The sequence below is a fragment of the Bufo gargarizans genome, chromosome 1 (genome assembly GCF_014858855.1).
Source record: "Bufo gargarizans isolate SCDJY-AF-19 chromosome 1, ASM1485885v1, whole genome shotgun sequence".
Lineage (NCBI taxonomy): Eukaryota > Metazoa > Chordata > Amphibia > Anura > Bufonidae > Bufo > Bufo gargarizans.
In genome coordinates, this window is record NC_058080.1 from 510,030,392 (window position 1) to 510,043,377 (window position 12,986).

The 12,986-nt window shown below is 44.1% G+C and overlaps 1 protein-coding gene across 3 annotated transcripts in view; it reads right to left on the bottom strand.

Annotated features, from left to right (window-relative positions):
- Positions 1-4,469: 4,469 nt before the first annotated feature.
- Positions 4,470-12,986, bottom strand: part of LOC122924320 (GAS2-like protein 1) — a 44,179-nt gene continuing 35,662 nt past the window's right edge. For 2 of the 3 annotated variants that reach the window (XM_044275287.1, XM_044275286.1), the window contains exon 6: positions 6,575-9,094. In XM_044275287.1, the coding sequence (XP_044131222.1) occupies positions 8,050-9,094 (1,045 nt within the window). In that variant the 3' untranslated portion in view covers positions 6,575-8,049. Of the gene's footprint in view, positions 4,684-6,574; positions 9,095-12,986 lie in introns of those variants that run through there. The other variant, XM_044275288.1, reaches the window with a different exon arrangement.

Here is a 12,986-nt window from a genome sequence, read left to right on the forward strand (position 1 = left end):
ATGGCTTGGTTTATCAGAAGGAACACTTTTCGGTTAGGATTTCCTGTCAGTTTTGAGCTGGCCAAAAGGCGCAACTATTATATATGGAAGAGCAAAAGAAGGTTCATGCACGCCACAGCAAATGGACATGTATTTCAACTGCGGTAATAAAGTCCAGATGGCGGGAACCGTAGGAGTTTGTATACGTTGGTAAGACGCACATGACATCAGCAGTTAAACTGTGGAAGAAAAATATCTTATGTCCTCTTCTTTACCACCTGAATCATTGACTGGTTGACAATAAGACATCATACACATTAAACTTCTACATATGGATATAAAGCTGTGATTTCTTTAAAGCTGAATGGAATGTTAAAATATTGCAATATTATAATATATATTCTGTGCTAAACTGAATTTTTAACACCACCCTGAACTTTACGTAGCATTGGTCTGCTGCCCCTGTGGTTCTCTAGATGGCCATTATCTTGGCCTGTGGCAATAAAAAAAAAAAAAAAAAAAAAAAAAAAAGAGCATGGCTGTCTAACTATTCCATCTGAGGGGAAAAATAAATAAAAAAAAAGTCAAGGGATGTCTGTAGGCAGTGTCGGAGTAAGGTGCCTAGGGCCCACCAGTAAAATCAATTCTGGGAGGCCAGCAACATGCAAATACTACCCGCTCACACAGCAGCAAGATTCACTTCTGTAGGAAGATGAGAAACTGTAGACCAGGGATCAGCAACCTTCGGCACTCCAGCTGCTGTGAAACTACAACTCCCATTATGCACACATTCTCTATTGTTCTTCTAACTTGCATAGACGTGAATGAAGCATTCTGTGAGTTGTAGTTTCTGAACAGACTGAGGTTGCTGATCCCTGCTGTAGACATTGGCTTCTCAGCTCCTCTTCTTCCAGCAGGCCTGCAATGTGCTGCTCGACGGTGCGTGCGCATTACAAGCCGGGAAGCCGATGCCCACAATGGTGTTTGAAATGGCAGCATTTCATGGAGGGGGATGCATAACATCACAGGGAGAGGGGAGGAGCTCTGTACCCTTTGGGACAGGCGGGCTTGGGCACATGCAGAATGGAGAACGCCCTCCTGGGCACTTGCGGCATAATGTGCATATCAAATAAAGACTGTTTTTTAGTGCAAGCAACTGACAAGCTGGAGTACAGCAGTAAAATGAGGTGACAGACTCCCTTTAAGTTCTGGGTGGTTGTTACTGGTGTATAATGGCTGGAAATCGGATAATGTAGCAATGAATTACACAACAATAGTGGTATTGTACCTTTAAATGACCAGAAAAAAACCCTTCTTTTAACACTCACTCTTAAGTACACTTATTGATTACACTCCTAAATCCCATTTCCAGTATTGCTCCAAATACATTTTCTCTTTCAAGTGCTTTACATAAGATCTGTCTCCCATGATGTCAACCATAAGTGAGGCTTGTCTCGCAGCACGTCTGGGCTTTACATTCAGCATACACATTCTCCTGCCATATACATCGATCAGGCTCATAGATGTTCATTAGCTGAACATTAGGCTAATATTTATTGGGATATCTTTGCCATAACTGTCCCGAGTAGTACACGCTACCTTGTCTTTCATCGTAACAAAAACAAGATTATTTCTGTGGGAATTAACGTCCCCAAAAAAGTTCCAGTGAAGACAATGCCTAAACCCAGTGCGACTCTCGCCTCTGAGGTAGACAATCCAATTTGTTTTGCGGATACAAAATTGACGGTCCATTCAGCTTGTTTTCAGCTATACATTTGCCCGAACTTTCTAAACCTCCTCCCCTATTAACATTACACTTGCTTATCCATAAATCCACATATCCATATTCCCACAAAAAGCAATGGCTGAAAACCCCTTGTAGATTGTTCCGATTGGCTATATTGGTACAGAAAGCATCACTGGAAGATAAGACCCATAGAAATATTATGAATCGTCAGAATAAAGAAAATGGATCCTGAGCATCAATTATGCACCTTTGGCATGCATTAGGGCTGCACGATATGGGAATTTTGTGCGATTGCGATTAGGGCCCTAAAAATTGCAATAACGATCTGCAATGCGATATTTTAAGGGAATTGTGCTAGAGGTCTATTTGCTTGGATTTTCCCATATGAGCCGCTGACGCAGCTGGGTATGACATAGTTATGGGGTGGATCTGTGGAGGACGCTCTGTTATGGGGGGGGGGGGGAATCTGTGGAGGACGCTCTGTTATGGGGGGGGGGGAATCTGTGGAGGACGCTCTGTTATGGGGGGAGGGGGGATCTGTGGAGGACGCTCTGTTATGGGGGGGGGGGAATCTGTGGAGGACGCTCTGTTATGGGGGGGGGGGAATCTGTGGAGGACGCTCTGTTATGGGGGGGGGGGAATCTGTGGAGGACGCTCTGTTATGGGGGGGGGGAATCTGTGGAGGACGCTCTGTTATGGGGGGGGGAATCTGTGGAGGACGCTCTGTTATGGGGGGGGGAATCTGTGGAGGACGCTCTGTTATGGGGGGGGGGAATCTGTGGAGGACGCTCTGTTATGGGGGGGGGGGAATCTGTGGAGGACACCGTTATGGGGTGGATCTGTGGAGGACACCGTTATGGGGTGGATCTGTGGAGGACACCGTTATGGGGTGGATCTGTGGAGGACACCGTTATGGGGTGGATCTGTGGAGGACACCGTTATGGGGTGGATCTGTGGAGGACACCGTTATGGGGTGGATCTGTGGAGGACACCGTTATGGGGTGGATCTGTGGAGGACACCGTTATGGGGTGGATCTGTGGAGGACACCGTTATGGGGTGGATCTGTGGAGGACACCGTTATGGGGTGGATCTGTGGAGGACACCGTTATGGGGTGGATCTGTGGAGGACACCGTTATGGGGTGGATCTGTGGAGGACACCGTTATGGGGTGGATCTGTGGAGGACACCGTTATGGGGTGGATCTGTGGAGGACACCGTTATGGGGTGGATCTGTGGAGGACACCGTTATGGGGTGGATCTGTGGAGGACACCGTTATGGGGTGGATCTGTGGAGGACACCGTTATGGGGTGGATCTGTGGAGGACACCGTTATGGGGTGGATCTGTGGAGGACACCGTTATGGGGTGGATCTGTGGAGGACACCGTTATGGGGTGGATCTGTGGAGGACACCGTTATGGGGTGGATCTGTGGAGGACACCGTTATGGGGTGGATCTGTGGAGGACACCGTTATGGGGTGGATCTGTGGAGGACACCGTTATGGGGTGGATCTGTGGAGGACACCGTTATGGGGTGGATCTGTGGAGGACACCGTTATGGGGTGGATCTGTGGAGGACACCGTTATGGGGTGGATCTGTGGAGGACACCGTTATGGGGTGGATCTGTGGAGGACACCGTTATGGGGTGGATCTGTGGAGGACACCGTTATGGGGTGGATCTGTGGAGGACACCGTTATGGGGTGGATCTGTGGAGGACACCGTTATGGGGTGGATCTGTGGAGGACACCGTTATGGGGGAAGTGCGCTATGACACATAGGGCCATGAGGGGGGCCAGCATAAGACACACATATAGCATCTTATGCTGGTCCCCCTCATGGCCCTATGTGTCCTAAACTGCGCACATAACTGGATTTGTGTGTAAAGTATTTTACTAGTGTGTGAAACAATCTCTCCTATTGATAACAGGTCCAGCCTCTGTACTCACTGTCACGATGAATGCACTGCAGCGAGCTGGCCGGCCGGCGCGTGACTGATGTCACTTAGTAACGCTCCTCCCACTTCAGGAAGCAGGAGCGTTACTAAGTGACGTCAGTCACGCGCCGGCCAGCTCGCTGCAGTGCATTCATCGTGACAGTGAGTACAGAGGCTGGACCTGTTATCAATAGGAGAGATTGTTTCACACACTAGTAAAATACTTTACACACAAAGCCTAGTTATATCACATTTGCCGATTATCGCGATTCGATTAATTTTGCAATATATCGTGCAGCCCTAGCATGCATGCAGGACTTTTTTTTTCTGTCTAAAACGACAGATATCAGATGGAAATGGCTCCAACAGATGCCAAATGTGCACATCTAATGCTCAGCATCCGTTTTTTTTTTTTTTGTCTTTTTTTACAGGATCCATTTTTTCCTTTATTTTCCTGTTCTTCGGATGGATCATAAGAATGGAAAAATAAATGGAGATGTGAACCCGGCCTTATCTGAAAGAATTACTGCTACAAATTAAAACTCTGTCTCCTTAAAGGCTCATGCACACAACCGTATGCCCTCTGAGAGCGGGCCATATGTCCCGGAGCGGCATACAGCGCGCGCACAGCATCATAGGTTACTATGATACTGTGCGCATAGGGCTGCCCGCGGGGCTATTGTCCTGCACTCATATGATCATGGGACAATAGCCCCGAGGGTGGCCCGATGCGCACAGTATCATAGTAACCCATGATGCTGTGCGCATGATGTATGCCGCTCCGGGACATATGGCCCGCACACGGACTGTATGTCTCAGAGGGCATACGGTCGTATGCATGAGCCCTAACTCAACATAACCATGTTCAAGGTGGCCAAGGTTCACTTGTCAACATTTGTCAAAACAAATTATGTCAGTTTAAGCCAAAATATAGTCAAATACTTACACAGTAACAAAAATATACATCAGGATTTTCCTCTCAAAATACATTAGACATTCGTTCTGCTATTTGGACCCCGATTCCTGAGAAAACGTATTTAATAGTGTTTAGCCCTGCTCTTCAGCAGTCAGTATTGCCTGGCTGGATTATATACTTCTAGTGACATATAGTTGCGAGTTACAATGACGTGAAATGTCGTATTTGGGCAGTAACTCGTGCTAGCTACGAGTGCAATGACATTTTATTAGATTTAGAACAAATGACATCCATGCAGATTAGTGCACTGCCTACAATTGGACGCGGGGTGAACTAGTAGACTTAAATCTTCACTATCAGGGCTCATTCAGATGGAAGTATGCTGTCCGCAAAAATGTGGATCCGTTTTTTTGTGGACAGTTCAGCATGTCCGCAAAAAAAAATGGATTGCATTCCGCATTTTTGTGGACCCATACACTTCAATGGGGCCACGTCCTGATTTTCACTGACAAGTATAGGACATGTTTTATTTGTTTTGCAGGGAATAGGTCTACATCTAATCCACAGCATACGGCCACCTGAATGAGCCAAGCCAGTGATGGACAGGCCAATGACTGCAGAGAGGTCACTGCCCACACTAGCTTCCAGCAGATCTCAGTATTTGTAGCATGCTTTAAAACTATCTGAATGTTTTAAATTGGTCAATTATCAAGGATGTTGCGAATTCTCTTACAGCCCAGAACCTCAAAGAAATGGAGGAGCTGAACCCCTGCTGTGGCATCTCCAGTACAGAGAAAGACCATGTGTGACCCTATGTGCCCTGATAGTTGACTTGTAACGTCTGTGTGACCACAAATGATTCTCATCCTCTGTAAGAAGATTTTCCATTCAATGATTATAGTCAGAGATCTTGAAAACAAAAGCTTTTTAGAAAATGGTGTCACTTTTCATTATAATATGAATAAACTTCACTCGCTGAACCTACAATAGCCTCTTATACTGTTCTTAAGGCCTCTTTTACTGGCTGATGATCAGGGCAATTATCAGGAGTGGGCGTTGGTGAGTACATGCGTTCTCGGTAATTGTCCCATATAAATGTGCTGCCAGACACGTGATGAACCAACAAATTTGTCAGCCAGAACGTCCTGTGACAAAGACAGGAGTGGATACCCCAGAAAGCAGAAGCGTTAGGCTACTTTCACACTCGCGTTTGGTGCGGATCAGTCTTGTAGCTGCACAGACAGATCTGCACCGATAATGCAAACGCTCGTATCCGTTCATAACGGATCCGTTTGCAAAATGGATCAGTCTTGATTTACATTGAAAGTCAATGGGGGACGGATCCTTTTTCAATTGCACCATATTGTGTCAGTGAAAAACGGATCAATTCCCATTGACTTACAATGTAAGTCAGGACGGATCCGTTCGGCTCCGCATCGTCAGGCGGACACATTTCAGTGACCACCTCAAAAGCGCAACGGAGACCAAACGCAGCCATATTGATGCATTCTGAACAGATCCTTATCCATTCAGAATGCATTGGGGCTGAACTGATCCGTTTTGGGCCGCTTGTGAGAGCCCTGAAACGGAGCTCACATGCGGAGCCAGAAACCCTGGTGTGAAAGTAGCCTTAGATGTTCCGAAACACCTTTCCTTCTTGTGCAATTGCTGCCTATTGAGCTGTGAACCTAGAATGATCACCACATGACCAAGGCAGATTTTTATTCTCTGGATGTAAACATTTTCAAGATCTCTTATTGAATAGGAACCTATGTTATGTACTTGGGAAACCTGTCCTGGTCATGTGGTGATCACACGTACGGTCACAGTTCAGCGAGTACTTGCTTAAGTTTCCATCAATAAATAAGCTTTATTTGCAGAAACTAGAATACATCTAAGGCTGACAACGGAGGATTATCCATTTTACATTGCAGCAAAGTATGTAAAATGGATGCAAACAGATGCCCTTCCGTTGGCATCCATGTTTTGGGTTAAACGTATTTGCTAAGTGGATGATAGAAAGGTGTTTTATATACTGTAAATGGTAATCTGCTGATCATTTCTGTGGGAAACGCAGTTGCTATATCATAAGACTGTTCCAATTAATTGAACAAGCCACTTTATATGTACGACTAATGTAAGGCTGGGTCCGCATTGCTTTTTTTTAGCCCTCTGGGATCTACATTTGAATACCCGAAAGCATCATTCAAATATATACCATGACATGTGCATTCACTTTAGTGAGACGGATGGTAAAGGATTTATCTTTGCACTCCATTGCACCTGTTTTTCCATTTGTCTTTCCGACAGGATGGCTTGGTAGACTGCTTATTATGTCTGGCAAAAAAAAGCCAGAAACTAAATGGACAGCAGGTCTGACAAAGTCCAAATATGCCTCCTTTAGACCATCGTCTTCACTGAACGGAGTACCTGCTGCAGCATACATTTGAATACCGCTTTTGGGTATTCAAATGTATACCCCCTGCAGAGAGCTAAAATGAAGTGTGAACACAGCGTCAACTATCAGACTAGAAACAGGTCTTCCTCTGGGAGGAGATTCAAACCCATAAGGGTATTTACCTTTAAGGCTGGAACCACACATGCAGCTTTGTGGCAGATTGTAGTGTTTTGAGCCAAAGCCAGAAGAGGGTCTAAAAAGAAGGATAAGCATAAAAAAGAAAAACTGCTCTTTGTATATTTTGTATCCAGACTTGTGTTTGGCTCATAAAACTGCATCAAAACCTGCACGGATGATTTCAGCCTAAGGGCCGTGTGCGGTCTGCAATGCACGGGCATCGGCTATGCGCCAGCTGTTTGCAGGTCCTATTTTTTTGTGGCGCAAAGGCACAGACCCAAATCCCACAGAAGCGTACCGTGGGCCTCTGCTCTGCATCTTGCGGTCCCATTCAAGGGCAAGGACGGCCTATGGTCGTGTACATGAGGCCTAACATGGATGAAAAAGGTATAAAACAGCCAATTTAACTGCCCTAATAAAAAAATAGTAATGATTGTAGCCCCATGACACAGTACTGCTCCAAAGTACTGTACCACATCTGAATATTGGACATGCTAATTCCAACATAGAAACCTATTCACTTTTTGAAACATTTTTTAGGGTTAAAGGGCACTAAAAACAAAAATAAAAATTTAAAATATATAAAAACTAAAGAGAGAATATAATAGACTTCTCCCACCGGGTAGGAAGCTGTAAGGTTGCAGTAGTAACAGGTTTTACACCCTTTCCCTGCCGTGCAAATGCTCATTATTGCTGTATCATAGCAGCCACCTGAAAATGCACATGCTGCGATATTACATACTGCTAATATAGGATTGTATAACCATTCATGTGCAGACTGTCATCCTTGGTATGGATTTATGACATGTCATGCTTGCTTTCAAGAGAATCCAGTACTGACTCATTACTAAAGCACAGTTTCATAGTTAAATCAGGGTAATAGTGATCCATACTCTGCTCAACCACATGAATTATCTGCTTGTACTCCAGAATCCGAGAAGAAAACCGCTTGTAGAGATCTCCAAGAACAACGGGTAGGTGCAGATTTAGGTGGAGAATTTGCAGTTCTGTAGTTAAGTGGAGTGGGTATGCGAGACGGTGATTTGTCTGGTTGTATGTCTGCTCGTGGCCGGATCTTTGGGCGCAGTTTAAGTTTATAGATAGAAGGGACTCTGTCTGGTCGTTTCACTGTTTTCTTAGGTCTCAACACCACTTCACTGGACTCTGCATCATCCTCAGGGACTACAGAGGCCTCCTCAGACTCAGACTGCTCCTGGAGATCTTCAACGGCAGGTGTGCAACTATCATCTGAGGAACTGGACAGGGCTGGAAGTCTCCTCCATGTAGATGTAGGAACTGTTGCAATATTCCCATCTGTATTCTGCTCCCGTCCTCCTCCAGTAATGTAGAAGTTGAGCGAGGATGAAGATGAACTAGATGAACAGTATGCAGAGTCTACAGCAGCTGGCTCATTGAAAGGTGGACTAAGTAACAAGGAAGCCCCCTGTGTTCCCCCAGTGTGCTCGTGTGCCCCCAGAATTCGCGAATTTTCCAAGAACTCTTTCTCGAGGCTGCAATAAATTTGTTGCTCCTGACGAACATCTAATGGCGCAGGTGCGTATCCTAACTGTCTCCGTGCATGAGATTTTGGAGGTTCTGTTTGAGTCCGATTGTTAGGGGGCTTAGAAGTCACAGGAGTTGACCATGAATGTTGTCCGCCCTTGTCCCGTGTAATAAGCAAAACAGTTTTCTTGTTAGCTGGAGGTCCTTGACTTCGAGCACGTCGACTAGGAGGGCCTGGGACTCGGCCACGTTCAGGCATGACAGGCTGAGATGCCTGTGATCGCTTTGACATAGGGCCTCTGTCCTGAGACTGACTGCGTGTTATAGAAGAGCGAAGCCCTGGTCTCAAAACATCAACAGATTTTCTGCCAGCAGGGGCACTTTGAACAGAGGAAGCAGAAGAGTCACTGTCACCAGAATACCGCCGGGGGCGAGGAGGCCTAGAACATAAAGTAGAGTATAATGATAACAAGGGACAAGTGCTAAAAGGCATAAGAAAAGAAGCAGGTATAGAATATGTATTAGGGTCCATTCACACGTCTATAGAATGGGAATGCATCCGTTACGCAAATTGCATGCGGATTTCCGGAGCGCACCCCCGATCTTCCAATCCGCGGCTCTGGAAAAAAATATTTTTGGCGGACATAAATAGGCAGTTCTATGGGTGTGCCGGCCGGGTTTAATGCGGATCCGCTATACACTACGGACGTGTGAATGGACCCTTACTGAAACGTAATAGAACGTGCACAAATAATCACACACACAGAGATAAGAAAGCGATTTAATGCTTGTGTGTATAACACAAACAATTAAAGGACATCTACCAGTATGATCAACCCTATTAAACCAGGCATATTGCCTGGTAGGGTCAATCATGCTGAATAAAATGATACCTGCTGCCAAGATATTACTTTTTACTGAGCCAACTCGGTGGAGATGAGAGAACACAGGTTTAACCGAGAGATTAATTTCTGTCAAAAGGGAGTAGGGAATGTACAGGGGTGTAGAGTTAGCACTGCTCCAAGCCCTACAGCCACCCCCTTGGTGCTCTAAATAAGTAATTTGCATACATCTAAAACCTAATATATATATTGGCAGCTGTTGCCCTATAGTATCATTTTACTCCGCATGATCAACCCGACTAGGCAATATGCCTGGTTTAAAAGTGTGGATCATGCTGACAGATGCTCTTTAAATCTGTCAAATACGCATGCAGTGTCACACTCCCAAACAACATGACCCTACAATATATAAACTACAGCAAAAGGTCCTTTAATCCAGCTCCTCAAAGACTGACACATTTGGATTAGTTTTCATCAGTGAACACCCTGTTATTGCAAAACCTAAAAAGACTGGAACCATCGCTACGTGGGGAAAAAAACAAGCACTCAACAAATTAATATTTTTGAGTTGAACACTTATTTTCACTATCAAGAGTGCAACCTATTAAATGGGCATTTCTTTAAAAATAAAATAAAATATGCAATATACTTTCTAAATTCCCCAATGTAGTTTCTAATGTAGTACTGCAGTCACAAGCTGTCAGATTTCTGTTTAGGTGCACAGACTGCAGAAGGATGCACCTAATCTATGAGAAGACTTGTGGGTGGGTGAAGGCTAGCTCCCATCTACAGTACTGCACGCAGAAAGTAGAGGAGTCTGTTTCATAATTCTTTCTTACTCATAAAGCAGCCCCAGTATCAGGGAGGACATTATAGAGAAGTACTATAGAGGAATACTATGAATAAAGCACTTGTGCTGACAGACTGTCTATACAATCTCTCTGTCTGTGTATATCTCTCCTGTCTAACTCGGCTCTTACTCACTCCCTGCTCCCCTCTCCATAGATTTGTATAAGATGATGTAATATGATCCTTCAGTGAGCTGGTCCTTCCTGAAATGTTTCCAGTGAAATTTCAAAGAGAAAAGCGTTTAGAAAACAGGAGGAGGTAAACCATCGGATATCAGGAGAACCAGACATTTCTGATAAGATATATTACAGAGTTTTTTATGGTCACTTGTACTATTGATTTATGCAAAGTGACCATTTAAAGGTGTATTACTATCCGAGACATGCCTGGCATACCAAAAGCCTCAAAGGGTTAAAAACAATTACAAATAATTAGGTTTACATTCTGATATTAATAGTGCTTAACTGCCTAAAAGAATCTTAAAAGTAACAAAGAATATTGGTTGAAGAAAAGAAGTTGAGAAAATCCAGCTCCACTTAAAAAGGAATAGACGTTTATTCAGCTTGCGGTTAAAAACTCATCCGAGGATACAAAATAACAGTCTTGTCTAAGCTTTTCGGGCTACTAGAAACAATTCCAGCCCTTCTTCATGACACAGAAAAACATTGAGAGTGAGACCTCTTATAGGGGAGGGTGCACCTGTGTTCACTAATGTTCCCACAGGCCTGTAACCGCCCCCAGAAAGAGGTACCACACCTTCAAGTTAACTCTTCATATGAAAATCAATTTAAAGAAAAAAAACGTAAATATATAACCATATGTATGCATAGAGAAAATATATGTGGCCAATAGCTATACACAAACTATGTCATACAAGGATGTACATATTCCTTTTTAAGTGGAGCTGGATTTTCTCAACTTCTTTTCTTCATTGCCGCCCGCACCTGACACGGGCTGTCCGTGCTCACAATTAAAGGAAGGGCAGGTGAGAGCTGCTACACTCCTCTTTTTCTATATAACTCACAGTCAGGATTGCTTGCACTCCCTGCCTCAGCTTCATTAAGCGGTTTTCCATAAGGGTGTTTTCTGCTATGGCACATGTGTCGCTGCGTCCCTTAGAGGACGATGAAGATAGATTACAGCGAATGAATGCTATCTATGATGCACCTAACAAATACATCCAGGAAAACATACAACTTATCATGTCGATGTCTTCACTTGAAAATCTGATGTCTAGAGAGCTCCGAACCTGGTGGGATCTTACTTCCTTAAAAAAATATACAGATAAAGGAATGATCCCTAGAGGGCTCAGACTAAAGAAAAAACCCACCACCATATATTCGGATACCTTTTTACAGGAATGGGAGAGCATCTTGTCAGAGTGTTCTCTGAAATTGATGGACTTGATCATTACTAATGAGAGTAAAGTTCTTGTGGAATACAGAGCAAACATTAAAAATACACAAGAAACCCTATGTACACAGATCGACAATCCTGAATTTATTAACCTGGATAACAAGCTAAAAGATGATCTTCTAAAAATGGAGGACGATCTTATTAAATTCAAGCAAAGGAAATTTAACCGCGATCTGCTTGACTATCAGTCTAATCAGGTGTACACATGGACAGACTCCAAACAGAATACACCTCGCTCAATCCTAAAAAATATGCGCAATAAAAAGAAAAGAAATAATCAACAAAGAGTTTCTTTCAGCTCAACAGATATGGATTCTGCCGATTCCGAACAGGATCTTCTCCTGTCATCGTCGCAAACCGCACAGAGTCAAGAGACTGTTTCACATAAAGTGGCTTCAAAAAACGGAGAGCAGGCCGAAAACATTGCAAACGGCCGATATCCGATAAGATACAAAAAGGACAGGATGAATTGGAAGTAATCAATCTATCTGCTTCCATATTGTCGGCGGATGATATTAGCATACTAAAAAGAGGCTTAACATTTTCTCCTACCTGCCATTTTGACCTATACAGGACGCTCTTGGATGTCAACAGGCTGGCTCGCGCCCTCACTCTCCGTCGGCATTTTCAGGTGGGTGGTAATGATGTTTGTGCTACGGAGGCTGGGGACGCTGATCACCCTGTTGCGTCCAATATTGATCCTATTGTATCTGCTGCTGCGTATACCTTATATAATAGGCATATGAGTTTTCTAGAGATGATGCATGTCTGTCAGTTACAGGAATCTAACACAGTTCTGGATGATCTGGATCTGTATAACAGGTCCATGAATTTTCATACAAAGAATCGGGACTTTTACCCGATTCAGTCCAGATCTCCAGCACTGGATAGATACCAGGATTTAGTGGAACGTGATCTAGTTTTGCTGCATGATCAGATCAATCTTGACTCTGGAGGTTGTAGTAACATTTCTAAAAAAGAAAAAGAGGCACTCCGGGATCTTAAAACAAGAGCTGATGTTGTCATCAAACAATCTGATAAGGGGGGAGGGGTTGTCGTGCTGGACAGTGGTCTATATAGAACCCTGATTGAATCCATGCTTAGTGATACATCAGTGTATGTCACTCTTAGCGACAATCCCCTCCCCTCCTTTCAGAAGGAACTCAGGGTTATTCTGGATTTAGGAATCCAATCAGGCTTCCTAACTAATAAAGAATCAGAGTAT